General features: G+C 43.9%; 1 protein-coding gene across 2 annotated transcripts in view; it reads left to right on the forward strand.

The window, feature by feature from the left end:
• LOC126164011 (kanadaptin) overlaps positions 1-26181 on the forward strand; it is a 318048-nt gene that overhangs the window by 30302 nt on the left and 261565 nt on the right. For both annotated transcript variants that reach the window (XM_049920204.1, XM_049920205.1), the window contains exon 2: positions 12535-12751. In XM_049920204.1, the coding sequence (XP_049776161.1) occupies positions 12535-12751 (217 nt within the window). The remainder of the gene's footprint in view (positions 1-12534; positions 12752-26181) is intronic.

The following is a 26181-nucleotide window of genomic DNA, read 5'->3' on the forward strand; positions in this document are numbered from 1 at the left end:
ACCAGGACAAAAGTTATGTTCCAGGTGTGTTACACTGCTAAAAAATGAAGAATATTCTGATAATTTACGTGACAGGGACGAAGAGTATCAGCCACCTACAACCACAGTGGATGAGCAATTAAATAATTCAGTGACTGCTCTTGGTTTGTCTCCCATGAAGACACCCAAAGTTGGGAAAAGAGACAGGCCCAGCTATGGTAGAAGAAAACTACAAGAAGCTCAAATGGAATTAAAACACAAAATAGCTGACACACTAATGGTGGAAGAGGAAGAACTATCTGCTCCAAAGGAACAGAAATCATGCCAAAAATGCTCTGATGTGGACAAAATTGTGCATGATTTGAAAGAAAAATGTGCCATATCCACACGCCAGAAAAAAGTAGCTATTCTTACCCTTGCACCTTCCAGCTGGTCTGTTGACTACACTGCAAAGGAATTCAGTGTTTCTACATATATGGTGAAGCAAGCTAGGAAAATAAAAGCAACCCAAGGAGTGCTTCCACAACTTCAGCAGGCTCAGGGTAAGCAATTGAGTTCAGAAATAAAGGTGCTAGTGTTGGGAGTTTTATGAAAGTAATGACTATAGCCGAATAATACCTGGAAATGGGAAATGTACATGTACAGATGCAAAAAAGTCTGTTGCTATGCAACATGTCAGAACTATATGTCGAATTCAAGGAAAAGTATCCCAATACCAAAGTAGGTTTATCACCTTTTTTCAACCTTCGGCCAAAACGGGTTGTGCCTGTACGTGCAAGGGGCACACACAATGTTTGTGTATGTGAGACCCATCAAAATGCTAAGCTGATGTTTGCTGCTATAAAGGATTCTGGTCTGGATTACAAAGGTGCAATGAAGCTGCTAGTGTGTGACATCAGTTCCTACCAGTGCTTGGTACACAAGTGTGAAAAGTGTCCTGGTAAGGCAAATCTTGCAGAACACATGAATAGCAAACTGTATGGTGAACTCCTTATGGATGACGATGAACTTGTTTCTTATAAACAATGGACACACATGGATCGCACAAGTCTTGAAAGAAAGCAAAGTACAGTGGAAGATTTTGTTGAAGTGTGTTGTCAAAAAAATGGACAAACAGCTTCACAGCAACTGCACAATCAGCTTATCTCCAGTTTTGTAAGGATAATTTGAAACAAGATGAAATTATAGTAATACTAGACTTTTCTGAAAATTATGCATTTATAGTTCAAGATGCCATCCAAAGATATCATTGGGACAACAGTCAAGCAGCTCCCCAGCCATTTGCGATTTACTGTAGAGGTGAATCAGGTGATGTGTCTGTCATGAACCTGTGCGTTTTTAGTGATTGTTTAATTCATGATGCCATTGCAGTTCATGCCCACATTCGCATTGTCATGGCATATGTGAAAAACAATTTGCCTCACGTACATTTTGCGAAATACTTCAGTGATGGGGCAGCTAGTCAGTACAAAAACTGTAAATCTCAAAAGATTATGCATGCATTACCATGATTTTCAGATTCATGCAAAATGGAATTTTTTTGCAATAAGCCGTGGTAAAAATGTATGTCATGGTACTGGTGCTACCATTAAGCGCATTGCATCACAAGCTAGTCTGCTCCAGTGGAATTGCAGCGGATTTTTCCACCATTTGCCAACAACTTATCAGCCTGCACCCTTTCTTCGGCATTGCTCTGTAGGAAACTTGGTTTCCGGCGTTGCGAACCCCCACCCTCTGTGGCTATCGGCGTTATCATCAGAATCGGGCAGCATATGAGAGGGTATCTGGTGGAGTCTGCGTCTATGTCCTTAACACTCATTACAGCAAGTGTGTGCCTCTTCAAGCGCCTTTAGAGGCTGTCGCTGTTACGGTGTGAATGTCACAGGCTGTTACTGTCTGCAGTATCTATCTTCCACCGGATGGTGATGTCCCACAGCATGTATTGGCTATGCTGATAGCCCAACTGCCACCATCTTTTCTGTTACTGGGCGACTTTAACGCCTATAACCCTTTGTGGGGTGGATAGGTGGCAACACGCCAAGACACTGTCGTTGAGCAAGTGTTAGCACAGCTAGACCTTTCTCTTTTAAGTAATGGTGCCTCCACACATTTCAGTATGGCGCATGGCATGTATTCAGCTGTCATCCTCTTGGTCTGCACCTCTGGCCTTCTACTGTTTGTCCAGTGGAGTGTGTATGACGACTTGTGCGGTAGTGACCACTTTCTGATCTTTCTGTCACTGCCACAGCATCACTGTCCTGGGCTCCTCCCCAGATTAGCTTTGAATAAGGCTGACAGCGACTCTTTCGCCTCCATTGCCACTATTGAACCTCTTTTTCATGACACTATTGATTTGGTGATTCACATGTTCACCACCGCCATTGTTTCTGCATCAGAATCTGTAATTCCCTGTTCTTCTGGGTCCCCTTGGCAGAGGACTGTGCCTTGGTGGTCACAAGAGATTGCTGAGGTGATACGCGATCGCAGGCAGGCCCTCTAACATCATAAGCGGCACCCGTCACTGGACCACCTCATTGCCTTCAAGTGGTTCCATGCCCGAGCCCGCCGCCATATTCGCCAATGGAAGCAGGAGTGCTGGGAAAGGTATGTCTCCACCATTGGCATCCATACCTCTCCATTGCAGGTTTGGGCCAAGATTAGGCGACTCTATGGATATTGGACCCCCATTAGCGTACCTGGGCTTTCCCTGAATGGAGCAGTCGGTACTGACACGATTGCAGACTTCTTAGCGGAGCATTATGCTCAGTGTTCTGCTTCTGTGAACTACCCGCTGGCCTTCCGCTCCCTAAAAGAGCAGTTGGAACATCGGAGCCTTTCATTCCATATGTGCCACCCCGAATCATACAATGCTCCATTCAGTGAGTAGGAATTCCAAAGTGCCCTAGCCGCTTGCCCTGATATGGCTCCCGGGCCAGATCATATCCACTATCAGATTCTCAAACACCTCTCAGTGAACTGCCAGCAACGCCTCGTCGACCTTTTGAACCATATCTGGGTTGAGGTTGAGTTCCCATTCCAATGGCAGGAAAGCATTATCACCCCCTTGTTGAAACCTGGCAAGAACCCACTGGAGGTGGACAGCTGCTGCCCCATTAGCCTCACCAACGATCCGTGCAAGTTGCTCGAACTCGTGGTGAGCCGGAGGCTGAGCTGGCTACTCGAGTCTCGGGGACTTCTGGCTGCATCTCAGGGTGGGTTCCATAAGGTCCGCTCTGCCTCTGATAATCTGGTGTGCCTGGAGTCTACCACCTATATGGCATTTGCCTGCTGTCAGCACCCTGTTGCCGTCTTTTTTGACACGCTGAAGGCATACGATACGACATGGCGACATCACATTCTCGCCATGTTTCATGGATGGGGTCTCAGGGGCCCGCTCCCAATTTTTATTAATTATTTTTTGTCACTTCATTCCTTCCGCGTGCAAGTTGGTTCCTCCCATAGTTCCTCCAGAGTGCAGGAGAATGGGGTCCTGCAAGGCTCTGTCTTGAATGTCTGCATCTTTTTAGTTGCTATCAAAGGGCTAGCTGCAGCTGTGGGAACATCCATATCAGCTTCTTTGTATGCTGATGACTTTTGCCTGTACTGCAGCTCCACTGGCATTGCAGGTGCTGAACGACAGCTGCAGGGCACTATCCACAGGGCGCAGTCTTGGCCCATGACACACAGTTTCCAGTTTTCAGCCGCCAAGACTTGCGTCATTTGCATTTCTGCTGGCGTCGCACTGTTCACCCTGAGACCCGGCTTTATCTTGATGCCGAACCTCTTGCTGTGTTGGAGACGCATAGGTTTTTGGGTTTGCTTTTTGATATCTGGTTGACTTGGCTCCCTCATGTTTGGCAGCTTAAACAAACATACTGGCGGCATCTTAATGCTCTTCGTTGCTTGAGTCACACCAGCCTGGGTGCCGGTCAGTCTACCCTTCTCCACCTGTATCAGGCGTTGATTCGGTCCCGTCTCGGTTATGGGAGCCTGGCTTACGGTTCGGCCTCACCTTCCGCGTTGCGGTTGCTTGGCCCCGTACTTCATTGCAGGATCCGACTTGCAACCGGAGCTTTCCGCACGAGCCCTGTAAACATCCTACTTGTGGAGGCTGGTGTCCCTCCATTGCAGATCCGGTGTCAACGACTGCTTGCCGCGTATGCTGCACATGTTTGTAGCTTGCTCGGGCATCCAAATTACCGTGCCCTGTTCCCCAACTCGGTTGCCCATCTTCCAGAACGGCAGCTCCGGTCCATCTATGTCTACCCCCGTGGTGTGTGCCCCGCCCATGCCTTCAGCTCGATTTGGCACGAGGCCTGAAAGACTCAGTCCCTCCCGCGGCCCTCCGCCGATGCTTTCTTTCTTTCCACCCTTGCCACGTTTCCCGGCTCTGCCGTAGTCTATACCGATGCTTCGACAGTTGCTGTTCGAGTTGGGTATGCTTTCACTCTTGGGGGACAATCAGAACAATGCTCATTGCTGGAAGGCTGCAGTGTTTTCACTGCAGAGCTCGTCACCATCTCTCGTGCCCTAGAGTATATCCGCTCCTGATCAGGTGAGTCCTTCGTTATCTGTAGTGAGTCCCTGAGCAGTTTATGAGCTATCGACCAGTGTTTTCCTCGCTCTCGTTTGGTGATGGGTATTCAGGAGTCCGTCCATACTCTTACCCGTTGCAGCTGCTCCGTGGTCTTTGTGTGGACCCCGGGTCATGTCGGCATCCCAGGTAATGAACGGGTTGACACGCTGGCCAAACAGGCTGTCGATGCACGAGCCCTGGAGATTGGTCTTTCGGAGTGTGATCTCCAGTCAGTTTTGCGGCAGAAGGGCCTCGGTACCTGGAGTGACGAATGGCGCACCCGCCTTCCCCCAACAAACTTCGGGTCGTCAATCAGACTACTGGTGTGTGGCACTCCTCCTTGCGAGCCTCTCACGGGGACTCTGTTGTTCTCTGCCAGCTGCGCATTGGCCACACCTGGCTGACACACAGTCACTTATTGTGCCACGATGACCCACCTCTATGTCACTGTGGGTCAGCATTGACCGTGGTCCACATCTTGTTGGCCTGTCCGCTTTTAACTGTGCTCAGGCAGACGTTTGCACTTCCTGATACACTCCCTACACTTTTAACAGATGGCACTGCAATGGCAATCTGGTTTTGAGTTTTATTCCTGCAGGAGGCTTTTACCGCTCGATCTGAGGGTTTGTCACTTTTTTTGTGTTGAGTCTGGCCTTTGGCCTATGGTTTCAGATTGGTGTTTTTTAGTGTGTCTCTCGGTAGTTGGCTTTTCCTTTTTTGTTTCCATGGTCAGCCAACCACTGTAGAACTATGTCTGCTTTTAATTCCTTGTTTTCTGTTCTTTGTCTGGGTCTTTCTTGTTCTGTGTTGTCCCTTGTCATCTGCATTACTTGTTCTTTTTCCTCTTCGTGGGTGTTTTTGGTCATGGAAAAAGGAACCGATGGCCTTTGTAGTCTGGTCCATTCAACCCCCCAAACCAACCTATCAGCAAGATGTAGCACAACTGCACTGGCAAAACAACGTGTGCAGTTTCCTCTATGCCAACATACCTCAACGTTGGACGGGGCGTACGGAACCGCGAGACCAGGCTTTGCACTCTTGGCCTCCTAAGGTCCCCTGACTTAACACCGTGTGATTTCTTCCTGTGGGGGTATGTTAAACAATGTGTTTGCATTCCTCCCTTACCTCGAGACGTTGATGAACTAAAAACCAGAATATCAGTTACAGTAGCTTCAGTGACAGAAGACACCTTACACTCAGTTTGGGATGAATTCGGCTATCGGCTAGATGTCATTCGTGCAGCCAGTGGAGGACATATTGAACATTTATGATAGATTTTTATAAACTTATGTCTTCTAAGAGTAATTTAGTATGCAATTTGTTGGTGTTAAGCCCTCCTTCCTAATAAATAATTCCATTTAAAATCGGGTCATTCTTTTTGGGACACCCTGTATTTTCTTTAAGGGATTAAAATTTTATAATAACTTCCCCAAGAAGAAGAAAGAGATAACTAAAATACATTTATTTAACACAGTCAGAGGAGTGGACCTCTTAAATAAGTGAGATGGCCAGTGGTCTCTTCAATGCAGATGCGTGCCAGGCTCGAACTCTTATGGGAATCAGTGAAATGCCATGAATAATGAGGATAATGGGCAAGGACCTTACAGTAGTTGTGTGTGGATAAGTTGAAAATTTGTGTCTGATGGGAGGTGTGCTAGGGTAGTTCATGCAGATGCAATGACCACGGTGTCCGGGTGGCTCGTTGGTCAGAGCACCTGCCTCGTAAGCAGGAGATCCGGGCTCGAATCCCGGTCTGGCGCACTGATTTCAATCAATGCCTGCTCTCAGCCAGTGTCTGTAGTTCCTTTGTGTTTTAATTCCTGCTCCAAAGTTTTCTTTGGTTTGGTAAAATTGGGGATAGGCTGCAGCCCTGTCTCACTCCCTTCTCAACTGCTGCTTCCCTTTCATGCCCCTCACATCTATAACTGCCACCTGATTTCTGCACAAGTTAGTTCTAAATAGCCTTTCACTACCTGTATTTTACCCCTGCTACCTTCAGAATTTCAGGGAGAGTATTGCAATTAACATTGTCAAATGCTTTTCTTAACGTATCCTCTAAAGTTGAAGCGTCCATATCGCTTCACATGTTCCTACATTTCAGCTTCTACCAGTTTTTCCTTTCTCCTTTAAAGAATTCATGTTACTATTTTGCAACCGTGACTTATTAAACAGATAATTTGCTAATCTTCACACCTGTCAACACCTGATCTCTTTGGAATTCTTCATGAAGTCTGAGGATAGTTTGCCTGTTCGCACGCCTTACACACCAGATGGAATAATTTTGTCATGACTGGCTCTCCCAAAGTCACCAGTAGTTCTGACAGAATGTGTCTACTTCTGGGACGTTGTTTCGACTTAGGTCTTTCAGTGCAGGTCTTTGTTGCAGTCTTGTATCTCAAATTTCATCTTCATCTACGTCCTCTTCCTGTCCCTTTCTATGTATTGCTTTCAAGTTTGTTTCCCTTGTGTAGACTCTCTATATACTCCTTTCACATTTCAGTTTTTCTTTGTTTGGTTAGGATTTGTTTTTTCCATATGAGGTGTTGATACTCGTACAGCAGCTTCTCTTTTCTCCAAAGGCCTCTTTAGTTTTCCGGTAGACAGTATCTTTCCCATAGTGAAATATGCTCCTAAATATACTACTGGCCATTAAAATTGCTACACCAAGAAGAAATGCAGATGATAAACGGGTATTCATTGGACAAATATATTATACTATAACTGACTTGTGATTACATTTTCACACAATTTGGGTGCATAGATCCTGAGAAATCAGTACCCTTAACAACCACATCTGGCTGTGATAACAACCTTTATACGCCTGTGCATTGAGTCAAACAGAGCTTGGATGGTGTGTACAGGTACAGTTGCCCATGCAGCTTCAACACGATACCACAGTTCATCAAGAGTAGTGACTGGCGTATTGTGACAAGCCAGTTGCTCGGCCACCATCGACCAGACGTTTTCAATTGGTGAGAGATCTGGAGAATGTGCTGGCCAGGGCAGCAGTCGAACATTTTCTGTATCCAGAAAGCCCATCCAGGACATGCAACATGAGGTCGTGCATTATCCTGCTGAAATGTAGGGATTCGCAGGGATCGAGTGAAGGGTAGAGCCACGGGTCGTAACACATCTGAAATGTAATGTCCACTGTTCAAAGTGCCGTCAATGCGAACAAGAGGTGACCGAGACTTGTAACCAATGGCACCCCATACCATCACACCTGGTGATACGCCAGTATGGTGATGACGAATACACACTTCCAATATGCGTTCACCGCGATGTCGCCAAACATGGATGCAACCGTCATGATGCTGTAAACAGAACCTGGATTCATCCAAAAAAATGACGTTTTGCCATTCATGCACCCAGGTTCGTCGTTGAGTATACCATCGTAGGCGCTCCTGTCTGTGATACAGCATCAAGGGTAATCACAGCCTTGGTCTCCGAGCTGATAGTCCATGCTGCTGCAAACGTTGTCGAACTGTTCGTGTAGATGGTTGTTGTCTTGCAAATGTCCCCATCTGTTGACTCAGGGATCAAGACGTGGCTGCACGATCCGTTACAGCCATGCGTATAAGATGCCTCTCGACTGCTAGTCATATGAGGCCGTTGGGATCCAGCACGGCATCCCGTATTACCCTCCTGAACTGACCTATTCCATATTCTGCTAACAGTCATTGAATCTCAGCCAACGCGAGCAGCAATGTCGCAATACGATAAACCGCAATCGCGATAGGCTACAATCCGACCTTTATCAAAGTCGGAAACGTGATGGTACGCATTTCTCCTCCTTACACGAGGCATCACAGCAACGTTTCAGCAGGCAATGCCGGTCAACAGCTGTTTGTGTATGAGAAATCGGTTGGAAAGTTTCCTCATGTCAGCACATTGTAGGTGTCGCCACTGGTGCCAACCTTGTGGAATGCTCTGAAAAGCTAATCATTTGCATATCACAGCATCTTCTTCCTGTCGGTTAAATTTCACGTCTGTAGCACGTCATCTTCGTGGTGTAGCAATTTTAATGGCCAGTAGTGTATTTATATTTGCCCTCTAGCCAATTTTCACTTAGCCATTTGGCACACTTTCTGTCATTCTCATTTTTAATACACTTGTGTTTCCTTTCACCTGGTTGTGTATTATCCAAGGATTTTTACTAGGCTTGGTCTTTTTAACCCATTTGATCCTTTGCTGCTATCACTATTTTATCTCTTAAAGCTACCCATTCGTCTTCTTTTATTTGCCTATCCTCAGTTCTCGTCATCTGTTGCCTAGTGCTCCTTCCGAAACTTTCAACATCCTCTGGTTCTTGCAGCATATCCAGGTCCCATGTTCTTAATTTCTTCATTTTTTGCAATTTCTTCTGCTTTAATTTACAGTTCATAGCCAATACATTGTGGTCGGAGTCCACATCTGTCCCTGGAAATGTCTTACAATTTAAAATCTGGTTTTGAAATCTGTGCTTACCATTATACAATCAATCTGGAACCTTCGTGTTACTCCAGATCTCTTCCATGTGTACAATCTTCTTTCATGTTTCTTAAATCAAGTGTTAGTGAGATTAGATTGTACTCTGTACAAAATTCTACTAGTCAGCTTTCTCTTTCATTTCTTTCCCTCAGTCCATGTTCACCTATTGTTTTTCCTTCTCTTCCTTTTCCTATTATCAAATTCTAGTTCCCCTCTGCAATTAAATTTTCGTCTCCCTTCACCATCTGAATAACTTCTTTTCTCTCATTATCCATTTCTTCGATTCTTCATTTCTTCAACCTCCCCATCATCTGCAGAGCTAGTTGGCATACACACTACTGTGGTGGGTGTGAGTTAAGTGTCTATTTTTACTACAAGATTGCATTCACTATGCTGTCTGTAGTAGCTTACTCCAATTCCTATTTTCCTATTCATTATTAAACCTACTCCTGCATTATCCCTATTTGATCTCGTATTTACAACCCCGTATTCACCTGACCAGAAACCCCGTTACTCCTGCCACCGAATTTCTCTAATTCCCATTATATCTAACTTCAACCTATCCACTTCCCTTTTCAAATTTTCTAACTTGCCCGATTAAGGGATCTAACATTCCACGATCTAATTCGTAGATCACCATTTTTGTTTCTCCTGGTGACAATCTCCTCTCGAGTTGTCCCTGCCGGAGATCCGAATGGGGAACTGTTTTACCTCAGGAATATTTTACGCAAGACAATGCAATCGTCATTTAACCGTACAGTAGAACAGCATGCCCTCGTGAAAAATTATGACTGTAGGTTTCCCCTCGCTTTCATCCGTTCGCAGTATCACCACGGCGAGGACATTATGATTTGATGTTACAAGTGCAGAGCAGTCAATGATCCAGACTGTTGCCCCTTCAGCTGCTGGCCTGCGTGGCCTCTCGACAGATACCCCTCTGTTGTGGATGTACCTATGGTACTTCTGCCTGTATCACTGAGGCACGTAAGCCACCCCACCGATGGCAAGGTCCGTGGTATTCTGTGTTGGAGTTCAGTATAGATCAAGTATCCAAATGGTAATTAAAAATTTAACACCAGAATATTTATTTGAAGCTAATACCACTTAAAATGCAATAATCGGTGGCTGAAACATTCTGTATTGAACTCTGATACTGAAATGTGTAAAGACAATTCTAACTGTAATCACATGCAGATGGGCATAAGTCCAAAACAAGTCACATTTTAAATAAACAACCTCCAGTTGTGGATGGTAGCAGATTTCCTTCATTGTTGTCCTATAAGACATCTCTTCCACATTACAATATACATTCACAATATGACAAAGATTGGTAGTGCATAATGTGAATGTCTCACAATTTTCTGAGCTAAACATCTCATTCATTATGAGAGCATGTTGACAGACACAAGGAAAAGACTTTGAGATGTAATAGAGGTGTGGTAGCATGGCCATGAGCCTAAGTCATTTGCAAGTGTGCATGATAGCTATTGAAAGACTAAATAAGTACTGTACAATTATTTAATTGTCAAGCTGTCTTGTTCTCAGTGTGTACAATCATAACAGCATTGTACACCAAATATAACTGAAGGAGATGGTGCATTTATTAAGACACTGGTCTTAGATTTGGAAGGCTGGAACTTAATGCACTGTGGTTTTTCCATGATATTCCTGACTCTCTTAGGGAAAATGCCAAAATCATTCCTTTGTCAAGGCCATAGCCAACCCACCTGTCTTCCGCTTATTTCTCGGACGGATAAATTACGAACACTAATACTTATGCAAGTGGCGATGCAGTGTACAAAATAAAACTTTAGGAATTAAAGGATACTGTGATACTGTGTCAACAGTCTGTGTGTACCTTCATCTTCCTTCTTCTCACAGTCATTGTCAGCTATTATTTTTGTGCTGCTTGGTGCACAAGAAATAGCTGGACATTCAAGTCGTATCACAAATGAAACACATTTATAATGACACAGTATTTTGATAGAATATATGCTTGTGCTCTAAATGTGGTGGTCTCGTCTTTAGTGAAACACCCCAGCAGTACGTTCATAGTCACGGTGAGCATAAATCTCCGTAATGTATGCATAAAACATTTGAACAGTGTGCAGGTGTGATTTCTTCCTGCAGGTCACTGCAATAACTTCTTTTGAGGATATTGACCCTATCAGCCCACAGGGTGTCCTAGTGAAGTGCCATTGTGACAGTTCACGTGGTGTTGGGGACATTTAAATCCTGTAACAGCTGCTTCAGATTACTCTCATGATATCTTGCCCCCCACTCGGACAGCACTTACTTGCGGAATACAGCATAATGACCCTTACGTATGATTACTATAGTGTGGGTTTCCAAGTTGTACCTAAGGAAAAATCTTTATGCTGGTAATAACATTTGAAAATCTCTTTGATTCTGGTTGGTGAGTGTGGAACTTCCATGCTCTTGTTTTAATATTAGAATCACTGTCTGTAGCATGCTCCTTGTAAATACTCACAGAAAAGTTGCTTTGCTGCTCAGCAGTTATTCAGTTGTACATGTTAAGGAGCTGTGTGACAAAAATGTCTAGGTGTGTGTGACCAAGAAATGTGTGTCATAAGAGTTTTGTTTTTGCATAACGTGTGTCATAATCTTCTTGATATTTTTGTAGTAGGTTTCCCTTTTCACTTATGTGTAAGGGATACTGCATATGAGGCATAGTTTTTATTTTTTTGAAGTAAATACCGTGTTGAATTAAAAGTAAAACAAGTAGACTTTTTTTAGCAATTTCATTTTTGCATGAAAGCCCATAACTTTAATATACTTTTCTACATAATACCCACTAGGCACAAACTTCAAGCACCATCTTTATAGAAATATGCTACCTGAGCATAACTTTCAGTAATTTGCATGTTCTGCAACAGTTACATAACACACACTTTATGCCATTTAGGAAACTCATCACATGATGTCAAAATTATAAAGCATCTGTTCTGTCTCCTTTCTTCATCAGATTTCTGCACCAAGTGGTCAGTAATGATTGTCACCTACTTTATTCCTCATCATGCACATTCATACGACCATCTTTGAAAGCTCTCACTCATTGCCATACCACCTCATCACTCATAAGTGTCAAGAATTGTGGTTTATGCAATTGTTACAAAATGTTTAAACTATTGTATTCAAAGTTGGTTGTATAATACGAAAATGCCTTAATATTGGTGGGAATTATGTGGAAAAGTAGATTAAAATACAGGTTTTCATGTAAAAAAAGTTGCTAGGAAAAGTCTGCTTGCTTTATTTTTATTTTAAACTTGTACTTACCTTAAAAAAAAAAAATACTAGATCAGCCTTTAGTTTGGCTATAAGTTATGAGGTCAATGTGATGTGTACAAGTTGACCATTCTGAATTTCTTCACATCTGTGTATTGTGATCACATGTACTGGAGAACTGAAATTACTGCCAAGCTCATTTTGTGTTATGGCTCTTGTTTGTAATACACAAGAGTAGAAGGAAAAATTATTATTTTTCGCAGGTTGGTCATCTGCTGAAATTTGGCAACAGTACTAGGATGTTTATTCTTCAGGGACCAGATACAGACCAAGAGCAAGAATCAGAGTTAACTGTGACGGAACTGCGAGAAAAGCGGAGAATGGAACAGGAGGAACGAGACAAAGAGGAATATATGCGTGAAATGGAGGAGAAAAAACGCAAGGAACATGAGGAAGAAGAAGGCATTGACTGGGGCATGGGTGAGTTTGGATTATTCTTCTCTGAAGGATGTTATAACTTTTTCATGTCATATTTTCAGCTTCCAATTATGAAACCTGTATCATCACTTATCAGTTCATATTTCTCTTCTGTCATGTCAGCAGTAGGTAACACTCCCTGCATTCGTAATGTCCTTTAAGCTGACAGACTCTCTGACTGGTGGTGGTAATGTTAGGAATAGAGAAGTAGAACCATCAGTGGTTGCTGGAGTCAGGTGTACAGATCGGGGACTCTCAAACTCAATGCCAGTCTGTGCTGCCGTGCGCCGGACTGTCAGATGTGGGCATGTTCCGGCAACCACTGCGAGGCACATTCATCGTGGCGTTTGAGGGTGATGGTACACCGGTATGATTGAAAACCATATGTCCTTTCCCCCTGTGTGGTGCTTTAAGTTGTGTAAATTCAGGCACATATTCTCCTGGTGCAATTCCAACACTACATGTTGAGATTGAAGTTGTCTACTGCATCCGAATGCTCCATGTGCCCCTCCTCACATCTGTGTCAACCGTAGACAGCGCCACTTCTGCTGCTTGGCAGGCTGCGTGACACACCAAAAGGAGAGGAAAATTATGGATTACAAGGCTAAGTCAATTATTATCTGCAATTTAGTTATATTTTTGTTTATTTTGTTACTACTGTCGGTTTACATTGATGATGCATGCTTATATCTTTGCAATTTTCAAAATGCTAGGTTAGTTTCATAATCACTGCTGTGCTGTTAATCATGGCTGCTCTGCTGTCTATTTGCACCAAAGAAGAGCAACGTCAGAAGGCATATCGTTGAAGACTTCCGGTGCAGTACAAGAACAGTGTTTTGCCACAACGGAGTGTCTATGAACGGATTGAAAAATTCCGAAATGGTCGCACAAGTACTGCGCACGATGAAGGAGCCAGATGACTGTTTAGCACCACAAATGAAGAAACCATTGAGCGTTCACGTGAAATGAATCTCTTAGACAGGCGATTAACTATTGACGAAGTGGCATATCGTCTCCAAATTAGTCATTGTTCTGCCTACAAAGTCATCCGCAACAGACTTGGATTTCATAAAGTTTGTGCAAGATGGGTCCCAAAACAACTCACACAGTTGCATAAACAAACACGCTTGGACACCTGCAAACAACATTTGGATCACTATGGTACCAAAGGGAACAACTTCTTAGACAAGGTCATTACTGGTGACAAACATGGATCCATCATTACGAGCCAGAGAGTAAACGGCAGAGTATGGAATGGAAACGTCCAAATTCGCCATGCAAGAAAATGTTCAAGACCCAGCCGTCCACACGAAAGCTGATGCCTACTGTTTTTTGGGACACACAAGGTCCAGTACTGCAACATTATGGGGAAAGGGACACCACAATAAACAGTGTACATTACAGTTGCTTAATACCAGGCTAGAGCCTGCAATTCGAAACAAATGCCGAGAATTGCTGTCAGAAGGTGTGTTGTTGCAGGACAATGCCCGTCCGCATACTGCTGCCCACACTGGTGAAACGCTCCAGAAACTCAAATTTGAAGCATTGGATCATCCTCCATATAGTCCCGATCTTGCCCCTTCTTACCATCACTTGTTTGGTCCACTCAGACAGACATTAAGGGGCTGTCGATTTGCCTCGGATGAAGCACTGAAAGACGCGGTGCATTCCTGGCTCACACCTCAACCGAGAACCTTCTTTTAGGAGGGCATGAGGAAGCTCATACAACGATGGACCAAGTGTGTTGAAACGCAAGGAGACTATGTTGAAAAATGATGTTCTTGTAAGTTTCGTGTGATTACAATAAAATTTTGTAACTACTTTTCAGATAATAATCGACTTACTCTCTTACAAGACCCCGGACAGCTGACCTACCGAGAGGTTAAATTGAAATACGAAAGGTTGAACCACGTTCGACTGCTATCATTTTACGCTGCCACTATAATGACATCACCTCCATTGGCGACGGTATGCTCCTCATCCGAGCCTGCCCCAGTGGGGATGTCAATCCGCCCCCCTGCCCTCCCCCCTCCCCTCCCCCCTCTCCCAGCCAGAGAAGCAACAGCCTCCTCCGGTTCCTCTCAAAAGGAAGGTGGTCCCTCGGGACTCTACCTTCCACGGTCTCTCCCTGCGGTCAAGTAGACACCGGCCATCGGTCGCAGGAGCCGCTAGCTGCTGGTCGAAGGGCTTCACGGTCCTCCTCTCTCCCTGAAGCTATTTCAGAGAAGCCCTCCCAGCAAGTCCTTAAAGAGCGACGAGAGTGCAAACAGACGAAGAAGTCTGTTAAGGAATGGTAAGGAATGGGAGACTCTGCTGGCCCCCACACCACCACTCCATAACAGTTCCACATCTGAGGACAAGGTGTAGATTCTAGCATCTCCCAAGGACCTAGATCTTGCTGACACATCACATTCAATGGTACTGGACACCAGCACTCAAGCGATGGCAGCAGGTGACTCCCTTCCTTGGTCTCTTCGTGCCTTCCCAGATGGTGTAGAGTGTCCACCTGGCTAAGTTACGGCAACTGTTAAGCATTATACCTGCTTTTTGTGTTGCCCTTCAGGAAACCTGGAACAGAATATCAGGTGGAGTCTGTTTTTATGTCCTTACCTGTGTATGTAGCCAACCTGTGCCCTTTCAAACATCTTTAAAAGTTGTGGCTGTCAGGGTGAGGACAACACAAGACATTACCACCTGCAACATCTACCTTCCTCCAGATGGTGGAAGTGCCACACCATGTATTGGCTGCACTTTTTTCCCAATTCTCCCCACCTTTTCTACTTCTGTGTGATTTTAGCGCTCATAACCCTTTTTGGGGTGGAACCGAGATCACTGGCCATGGTAAAGGCGCCAAAAATGTACTGACTCAGCTCGACCTCTGCCTCCTAAATAAAGGTGCTGCACTCATTTCAGTGTGGCACATACTTGGCCATTGATCTCTCGGTTTGCAGTCCTGTCCTTATACCATCTATCCCTGAAGAGCTCACAACAATTTGAGTGGTAGTGACCACTTTCTGCTCTTCCTGTCCCTCCCCCAGCATAACTCATCTGGACGCTTGCCCAGATGGGCTCTTACCAAAGCTGACTGAGACTCTTTGACCTCCACTATAACTGTCGAATCTCCGTTGCACGGCAACATCGACGAGGTGATTCAGACCATTACTGCCGCAGCTGAATAGGCAGTATCCTGTTCCTCAGGTTCTCTGTGGCGGAAGATATTGCCTTGTTGGTCACTGGAAGTCACTGTGGCTATTAGAGACCGCAGGTGGGCCCCTCCCGTGTCATTGTGTCACTCGTCTCATTGCCTTCAAATGGCTCCTTGGCCAGGTCTGTCAGCTTATGAAACGACAGAAGTAGGAGTGTTGGGAACGATATGTCTGCATCGTTGGAACACGAACCCCTCCTTCCCAGGTACGGACCGAGCTCAGACACCTTCACGGATATCAGACCCCCACACATATACCTCTAATTTCCACAAATGGAGCTGTATATACTGATTCAGACATAATCACAGAGCATTGTGCTGAGCATTATGCTTGCACCTCTGCATCTGAGAATTACTGCCCCATCTTTCGTCTCTTACAACAGCTAGTGGAATAACAACACTTATCTTTTGCTTCACGCCACCCTGAGCCGTTTAATGCTCCATTCAGTGAGTGGGGATTTCTCTGCACCCTTGCTGATTGTCCTGACCACTGCATCCAGACTCCTTCCATCACCAAATGAGTAAACATCTGTCAATGGATTACTAGTGCCACCTCCTTGCCATTTTCAACCGCTTCTGGAGTGACAGAATTCTTATCACATTGGCAAGAAAGTATCATTTCAAAACAAAAGTATATCATAACTGTATCACTGTCGATTCCACTGATGATGCCTTAAAGTTAATAATGGCAAAACATGTCTGGCAAAATAAAGTACAGTGCAGGACAGAAGACGTTTCTATTTTCTAAACAAATATTTATGTGCTTGCTGCGGAGGATAGCTACGTAAAGAAATTCACTGTCTGAGTAAACTTCTGTTTTCCTAGCCTCTCATGGGACTTCAGTGGAACCTACAAAATTCACCTATAAGTGCTACTGGTGGCTTTTCTAGCCTTTGAGTAGAACTAATACTGAACCCAATAATGAGACATGAATTTTGTCATAAACAAACATTAACGAATATGCTAACAGAACATACATTAGTATCCAAAATGTGCTTATAATTGAAGGAAGAGTCACAAGAAGTTATGATGGCAGAATAGCTGACTTGTATAACCAAAGAGGTATCAACGTGGTAAAAATATTAAGTATTTAACGTCAAGACAACCTTAAAGCGTGATCAGTCTGAATTTCTGGAGAAAAATATTCATTTGCATGAGCAAATATAAATACTGCAGGTTTGGACACAAGTAAACTGAAAGTAATTCGAAAAGGTACTATCAGCTTCCAAGCTAACATAGATCTCTAACTAGGCTACCAATCAGCCTGTCATCACAACCAAGATTTCACGTTCACATTCGTTGACTTCGCCGTCTCACAATCAAATGTCTCCTTCCAATCTAACATAGACTTGAGGACATATTATAGATCAGTCTCGCAGAACAACCTTGATTTATTGTCCACATTCTTTGGCTTTGTCACCTCACACCCAACATGATCTACAGTACCCAGCTTAGAAGAATGTCTGTGAGGGGGAGTCTGGCAGTGGGGACGCAGTCCTTCCCCTCGCTCCCTTCTGCCCCGCAGCTGCCTACTATCAGTGGTATTGGCCATCTGAAAAAATTGCTCTACCGGTAGAATTCATTCTTAACAGTATTTTTTGAACTAACCTGCTCTAGATTAGATCACAACCTACACCCACATTCCTGCTGAATAGATTCTGCTCAGCTGTGGACAGTAGAGCTCAGGTGCTTGCTATGGATCAGTCTGTCACCATAACTTAGCTTCTGCCTTTGAGATGAAATTGTCAGTTGCAAAACAGATAGCGCAGAACAGCTGTTTATACTAATAAAAGAAATGGCTGAATGTGGCAGAAATATATTTGTATTTCAGCTGAATCGTTAGTAATATTTTAGCATACTGGGCGCAGGTGTGTCACTACCATTGGCTGCTTTCCACTCGACATGGAGACACGTTGCCGGCATCTTCTCTATACCGAAAACCAAGCACATTCCGTGGACAGTCCTTTGTCAAGATTAATCACCAAACCGTTAACGTGTTTCAGTTGCCCTGGATTTGGACAAACCACACTGACTTGTAAGAGCCAAGAAGACTGTCAGATTTGTGGCCAAACAGTTCATTAACAAAAAGAGAAAAAAATAAAAATGAAGTCTTTGTTACACAGGAAATATGAGTACCTCCACGCAACATTCTGACGAAGAATATAGTTGACAGTTGAGATACGGCTGCGGATAGCTTCTGGCTGTAGAAGCAAGTAGTGCTACTAAGTTGTTATTTTATACGGTAAATGATTGTGTTTCATGTACAATTGTGCATAATCGCTAAAGTTGGAATTGTGGGTGGAAAATAGTGCTTTGAAGATCCATGGTTAACTTGTGGAAGTAGTGGAATATTACCCCAGTATGAAGACTTGAGTTCCACTTGAGAATTTATTTTTGTGGCAGAATGATGATAAGGGAATTCATTTTCAGTGATTAGTTGGTCAAAAAATGTTTTGTGTTGAAATCGAAGAGACTAACAATATATTAGTTGTAGCTGACGAACCCGGAATTGCCTCACTATTGCTAAATGTCCATCTCCTCCTCCCCTCCCTCCCTCCCTCCCTCCCTCCCTCCCTCCCTCCCTCCCTTACTTATTGTATTCATCTCTTGGTCTCCCTCCACAGTTTGGTGATCCCTTGACGTCCCAGCATGTGTACTTTCAACTGATTGCTTCTTTTAGTCAAGTTATGCCACACATTTCTTTACTCTCCAATTTTGTTCAGCATGTCCTCATTAGTTATGTGATCCACCCAACAAACCTTCAGCATTCTTCTATAGCATGACATTTCAAAAGCCTCTATTCTCTTCTTGTCTAAACTGTTTATTGCCCATGTTACCCATCCATACTCAGCTACAGTACAGATTAATATGTTCAGATGAGACTTCCTCTTTAGAAACACTTTTCTTGCCATTGCTAGTCTACATTTTACATTGTCTCTACTTACCCATATAGTAAAACTCATCTACTACTTTAAATGTCTCATTTTATAATCTAATTCCCTCAGCATCACCTGATTTAATTCGACTACATTCCATTACTAATGTCTTGCTTCTGTTGATATTCATCTTACACCCTTCTTGCAAGACACTGTCCATTCTGTTCAACTGCTCTTTCAAGTCCTTTGCTGTCTCCGACAGAATTACAGTGTCATCGGCAACCTCATAGTTTTTATTTTTTCTCTCTGAACATGAATTTGTACTCCAAATTTTTCTTTGGTTTCCTTTACTGCATGCTCAGTGTGTAGATTGAATAACGTCAGGGATAGGCTACAACCTTGCCTCACCCCTTTATCAACCCTGGTTTCCCTTTCGTGCCCCTCTACTCTTATGACTGTCATATCTGAGTTTTGTACAAGTCGTAGGTAACCTGTTGCTCCCTGCATTTTACTCCTGCTACCTTCAAAATGTCAAAAAGAGTATTCCAGTCAACACTGTCAAAATATTTCACTAAGTACACAGATGCTAAAATATATGTTTGCCTCTTCTGAACCTATCTTCTTAGATAAGTCTTAGGGTCAGTATTGCTTTGTGTGTTTCTACATTTCTCCAAAATTGAAACTAATCTTCCCTTCTTCTACCAGTCCTTTCATTCTTCTGTAAAGAATTTGTGTTGTTGTTTTGCAACCATGACTTTTGAAAGTGATAGTTTGGTGTTGTCATGGGTGGCCTCCAAAGGCTATCAGTAGTTCTGATGGAATGTCATCTACTTCTGGGGCCTTGATTCGACTTAGGTCTTTCAGTGCTCTGTCAAATTCTTCTAGCAGTACCATACCTCTCATCTCATCTTCATCTACGTCCTTTTCCATTCCCCTAATGTTGCCTTCAACCTCATCTCCTTTGTATAGAATCTCTATATTCTCCTTCTGCCTTTCGGCTTCCTCTTGTTGGTTAGGACTGGTTTCGCATGTAACATCTTGATATTCATACACCCGCTTGTCTTTTATTCAAAGGCCTCTTTAACTTTCCTGTAGGCAGTATCAGTCTTTCTCCTGGTGAAATATGCTTCTAAATGCTTATATTTGTTCTCTAGCCATTTCTGCTTATCCTTTTGTACTTCCCGTCAGTCTCATTTTTTAGATGTTTGTATTCACTTTTGTCTATGTCATTTGCTGAATTTTTACATTTTATCCTTTCATAAATGATATTCCGTATCTCCTTTGTCATCCAAGTATTTCTACTATTTCTTGTCTTTTTACCTATTTGACCCTCTGCTGCCTTCACCATTTCAACTGTTAAAGTAACTAATTGGTTTTCTATGGTATACCTTTCCTCTGTACAAGTCAGTTGTTGCCTAATGCTCCCTCTGAAACTCTCAACAACCTCTGGTTCTTTCAACATATCCGGATTCCATGTCCTTAATTTCCTACGTCTTTCCAATTTCATCATTTGTAATCTACAGTTCGTAGCCAATAAATTGTGATCAGAATCCACATCTGACCCTTGAAATGTCTTGCAATTTAAACTCTGGTTCCGAAATCTCTGTCTAACTATTGTATAATTAATCTGAAAACTTCCAATCTCTCCAGGTCTCTTCCATGCCTTCTTTCTTCTTAAACCAAATTATGCTCTATGCAAAATTTTACCAGGCGACTTCCTTTTTCATTCCTTTCCTCCAGTCCATATTCACCTACTATTTTTCCTTCTCTTTCTTTTTCCTACTGCCAAATTCTAGTCCCCTTTCCCCCTTCACAATTAAATTTCCAAATCCCTTAACCATCTGAATAATTTCTTTTATCTTATCATACATTTCTTCAATCTCTTCCTCATCTGCATATCTGGTTGGCATATACACATATTCTACTGTGATGGGCATGAGATTAGTGACAGTCTTTGCTAGAATAATGTGTTGACTATGCTGTTCATAGTACCTTACCCCCATTCCTATTTTCTTATTCATTATTAAACCTACTCATACTTACCCCTATTTGATTTTGTATTGATAACCCAATATTTTCTGGACCAGAAGTCCTGTTTCTCCTGCCATCGAATTTCTCTAATTCCCACTATATCTAACTTCAGGCTATCCATTTGTCTTTTTAAATTTTCTAACTGACTTGCATGGTTAAGTGATCTAATACTCTATGCTGCATACCACAGAACATCAGTTTTGTTTCTCCTGATGATGACATCCTCCTGGGTAGCCGCCACCCAGAGATCCAAATGGGAGGGGTATATTACCTGCAGAAAATTTTACCCAAGAGGACACCATCATCAGCTGTAGTTTCCTCTAGCTTTGAGCCCTTGGCAGTTCCAGCACAGGAAGGCCATTTTGGTTGATGTTCCAAGGACAGATCAGACAATCATCCAGCCCCTACAACTACTGAAAAGGCTACTGCTCCTCTTCAGGAACTGATACCTTCTTTAAGGATACAAAAGAGGAGGTAACCTTTGGAGCTGGTAAAGGGAGAACACAAAGTTTCTGGTGTGGTAAGTGGCTGAGCACAGTAACTCAACACTTATTGGTTTACTTAGTTTACACAGGCATACACAGGTGTAGAGAAACTTCATACTTTTTCCCTTAAAACATTAAAGCAATAATTCTTAAAAACATTAATGTCATGCAAATTTATTAGAATGTAAAATCCTCCAAAAGATTTAAAGAAAGTTACTGAAATTCTACATTACCCAAAATTTCATTTCCATTCAACATCGGAACCAATAACCTATAAAATAATCACAATAATCAAAGGTTTTTAGAATAATCACTGACATTCGAAGTTACCCAAGTATCCTTTTTCTTTAAACATTAAAACCATTAACCTTAAAAATCTGAAATAATCTAAGGTATTGTTTCTAAACGAAATAAGCTTAGGTTCAGAAACGTTAGTGCATTGTAACTGGCTGTAGGGATACTGACTTGTTAGTGATTTGATGTCAGTTCAACCAATCCAGTTGTGAGGAAACCAATGTTACAGTAGTTGTAGAAGAATCAATAACAAAACTTAATTACAATTCACTGAAGGATGACATCTGCTGATGAGGCTGCACACAAATTAACCTTTCCTCCGTACCAGATACATCAATACGTGGCTCACTGTACTACAGTCCCAGGCTGAGGGCAAACTGTGTAAACGACAAATTATCACTACCAGTCTTAACCAGTTTTATGTTCTCCCTGCCTCTTGAACATGAGGCAATTTGAAACAATACAGTTATACCTTGATGGGATTGACTGACAGCTTTGTAATCATAGAAATTAATTAACTCCCTTACATGGAGCTTTTGGCCGGTGGAACTGGAGAACATGTATCCACAATCACGAAGTTTCTGTGCATCTGACATCGCTTGTATAGGACGTCATGCACAAAGTTCAACACGATTTACACACCCTGGAAACCCAATTAGCCACACATACGTGGAAATTTGCAGAAGACTGCCAGGGCACAATTTCGTGACACTACAGTCAGTGATAATCACAACTTGCTCTTTGGCGCAACATCCAATGTGATTTGTCCCAGATGAAATAGGGAAAAATGCTCCCAAGGCTTGCTAACGAAAAACAGTTCAGTTTTCAGAATGAACCTGCACAGACAGACGAATTGCTGTTCCAGTCGAGGTGAACAACCCAGTTCAAATTCCAAACCGATGCCGACGGTAGGAGTGCGAGGCTCTAATTCTGAAGTAATACACTCCCTGCCATCTGCCGATCAAACGGCCACCTCAGGACCGGTGACCCATCACTCAGACACGTCCTGCACTGCGGTCCGCAACTGGCAACCGCCTGGCTCTCACTACGCGACTTACTCTGCCCTCTGTTGTCCAGTCCACCAGTCACTGTAGGCTCGCCCGAAATGCGCGTAAGACTGCTATCCCTGCCTGGCATCTCTGACCACAAAACAATTTTTCTTTGTGTAAAGGCGTGCTGCTGCCAGAAATCGATACGGTCACATGTATTCGTCACAGAAGTATGAACCAAAAATCGTACGACTGTATCAGAAACTACATTTTTATCTGGCCTCCATTGTGGTTGCACCTATGTATGACTATTTGTATCATTTGGGCATCCAAGACATTGCACCTATGGTAAGGTCCTCGGTTCACGAGGACCGCGGCTTTGGTGACAGTATTTTGCATAGTTTTAATGTGCAAATGGGTAGCCTTACTGTTGTGACCCGCCGATCTTTCAAACCGAATCAATCCTATCGCGCTTGGGCTGCTGAACTTCACGACCTCAGTAGAAAGTGTCAATTTGTTACTGAAGTTCACATAGAATCCTACGCCGATTCGATGGTACGGGATGCTATTATCCGATCGGCGCCCGACAAAGAAGTTAGGCAACGTGCCCTTCAGTTGGCAAATCCATCTCTAGATCAAGTCCTATCCATCGCTCAGTCTTTTGAGATTTCTCACGCCACTGGAATGCAAATAGAGGCATGGGGCAACGTCGGGGAAATACGACCTCTGTGCGATGTTGACAAAGCGTGTGGCATGTCCCCGCCGGCCGCCGTGGCCGCCATACGCTCCCAAGCACAGCCTTAGACTAACCGTAAACAAACCTCTAAGAAACTGCAGCAAAACCCACAATAACTTCCTTCATGTCCGTGGTGTTTTACGAAACATTCACGAGAAGATTGTCCTCAACGTTGGGCCGTGTGTCACAAATTCAAAAAACAGGGTCATGTGTCATCCCTTTTGCAAATCCGACCGCATACATGATGTTCATGAACATGACGCTGATTCTGATTCTGTGTTGTCTGTCAGTTGTACTTCTTCCCTTTCAGGGAAGTTATTCCTCACAGTCCAAATACTTGGTTGAGATGTTCGCATGCAGGTGGATACTGGTTCTGCTGCCACTATCATCAATTCTCAGACGTATCTTCAGTTGGGTTCTCCAGTCCTGTTACCTGTCACTAGGCAATTACAGACTTACAATAAACAGAAGATTTCTCTCTTGGGACAATTTGATGCTGAGGTATCTTACAAATCTGTCATTTGCACTGTTCCCATATTTGTGGTCGACCATAGTAACACAGACAATCTTTTTGGTTTCGATGCCTTTCGCATTTTTGGGTTCTCCATAGATGACTCCGATGCTATTCTCTGATGCTATTCCTTATGCTCAATTGGATTCCTTGTTGATGAAATTTTTGTCCCTTTTTTTTCTCCTGCGTTAGGCCGTGCAAACGACTTTGAAGCTCATATCACACTCAAACCCACTGCTCGGCCTTAGTTTTTTCGGGCTCAGCCCATTCCTGTGGCCCTTCATGATCAGGTCAAACGGGAGCTGGATCGTCTCACTGCTTCCGGAGTCTTGCTTCCTGTCACTTCCAGTGAGTGGTCCTCTCCTGTCGTTGTTGTTGTTAAACCAAATGGTGATATTCGTCTCTGTGGCGATTTTAAAGCCACTGTAATTGCTCAATGCCTTATCAACACTTACCCTATACCTTGACCTGAAGAATTGTTCACTAAACTTGCTGGAGGCCATTATTTTTCTAAACTTGACCTGCCAGAAGCTTATCATCAACTTCCTCTCGACGCTGCTTCCCAGCAGTTTCTGGTACTTAACACGCCTTTTGGCCTCTATCATTACCAACAATTGCCATTCAGGGTTGCCAGCGCCCCTGCTCTCTTTCAGCGATTCTTGGAACAATTATTGCTCACTGTCCCTGGGTGTATAAATTACCAGGACGACATTGTTGTCACTGGCTCCACCACTGACGAACATCTTCAAAATCTTTTTCATGTCTTACAGACTGCCGGTCTTAAGTGTAATCTTCAGAAATCAAAATTTTTTCAGGCGTCTATCACGTACTTGGGGTTTCAACTCTCTCGGGAAGGTTTTCGTCTGCTTCAGCAAACTGTTGCTGCGATTGATGCCCTTCCTTGCCCTACATCTGTTAAGGAACTGCAGGCCTTCTTGGGGAAAATAGCATACTATCACAAGTTTTTACCGTCTGCTGCTTCGGTGTTGCTTCGCCTGTTGCATAAAAATGTGCCTTTTCTCTGGTCCGCGTCATGCGATGCGGCGTCCAGAAATTGAAGACTATGCTGAAACAGGCCCCATGCCTGGCTGCTTATCAACCTGGCCAACATCTTGTTCTTGCCATGGACGCCTCTCAATAAGGGGTTGGTGCAGTCCTTGCGCACCGTGTTTCTGACGGTTCTGAACATATACTTCCAAAATGCTCACGGATGCCCAACAAAAGTATTCTCAAATTGAAAAAGAAGCTTTGGCTATAATTTACGCACGTCATAAGTTTGGTGTTTTTCTCTATGGATCCAAATTTCATTTTGTTACGGATCACAAACCACTTGTTTCCTTGTTTCATCCATCAACGTCACTTCCCGATAAGGCCAAACACTGCCTCCAGTGTTGGGCTCTTTACTTGTCTCGTTTCAACTATGAGATTCATTTCCGGCCGACGGCTCAACATGCGAATGCTGATGCACTGTCTCGCCTTCCCACGGGTCCTGATCTGGCATTCGATAGGGATGACCTTTTGTGTTTCCACCTGGATGTTGCCGAGCAGCGGGTTGTGGACGGGTTCCCCATCACCGGGGACCGGCTGGCGGCTGCTAGGGGTTCTGACCCTACCCTCTCCCGGGTTTTACACTGTATTCAGAAGGGTCGGCCAGATCGTCCGTCCGCTAAGGCTTCTGATCTGTTGCGGAACTACTACGCTTTGCGTTACCGCCTCACGGCTAGGGACGGTGTTATCCACCTTCCTACCTACAGTGCATCGCCGCGTGTTGTGGTACCTGTGTCTTTGCGTGCTTCAGTCTTGCGCCTCCTTCACCAGGGGCACTGGGGTGTCTGTCGCACAAAATCTCTGGCGCGCCGTCATGTGTACTGGGCCGGCATCGACTCTGAAATCGCACTCACGGTCGCTGCCTGCGCCCCTCGTGTGTCACAGGCCGCCGCCCCGAAGTCATCTTTGTCACCGTGGCCTTCCCCTGAGAAGCCCTGGTCGCGTATTCGTGCTGACTTCTTGGGACCTTTTTTAGGTACTTATTGGCTTCTCGTTACTGACGCCTACTCTAACTTTCCTTTCATTGTCCGTTGCACGTCGCTTACCACCGCGGCAACCACCAATGCTGTAGCTCGCATTTTTCTTTGGAAGGCCTTCCCTCTACTCTTGTTACTGATAATGGTTCGCAATTTGCCTCTTCTGATTTTGCGGATTTTTGTGCCTGTCACAGTGTCATGCATGTCAAGGCCCCTCCGTTCCATCCACAGTCAAAGGGTGACGCTGAACGACTGGTCCGCACATTTAAGGCTCAGATGAGG

The sequence above is a fragment of the Schistocerca cancellata genome, chromosome 1 (assembly GCF_023864275.1).
Source record: "Schistocerca cancellata isolate TAMUIC-IGC-003103 chromosome 1, iqSchCanc2.1, whole genome shotgun sequence".
In the NCBI taxonomy this organism is placed as follows: domain Eukaryota; kingdom Metazoa; phylum Arthropoda; class Insecta; order Orthoptera; family Acrididae; genus Schistocerca; species Schistocerca cancellata.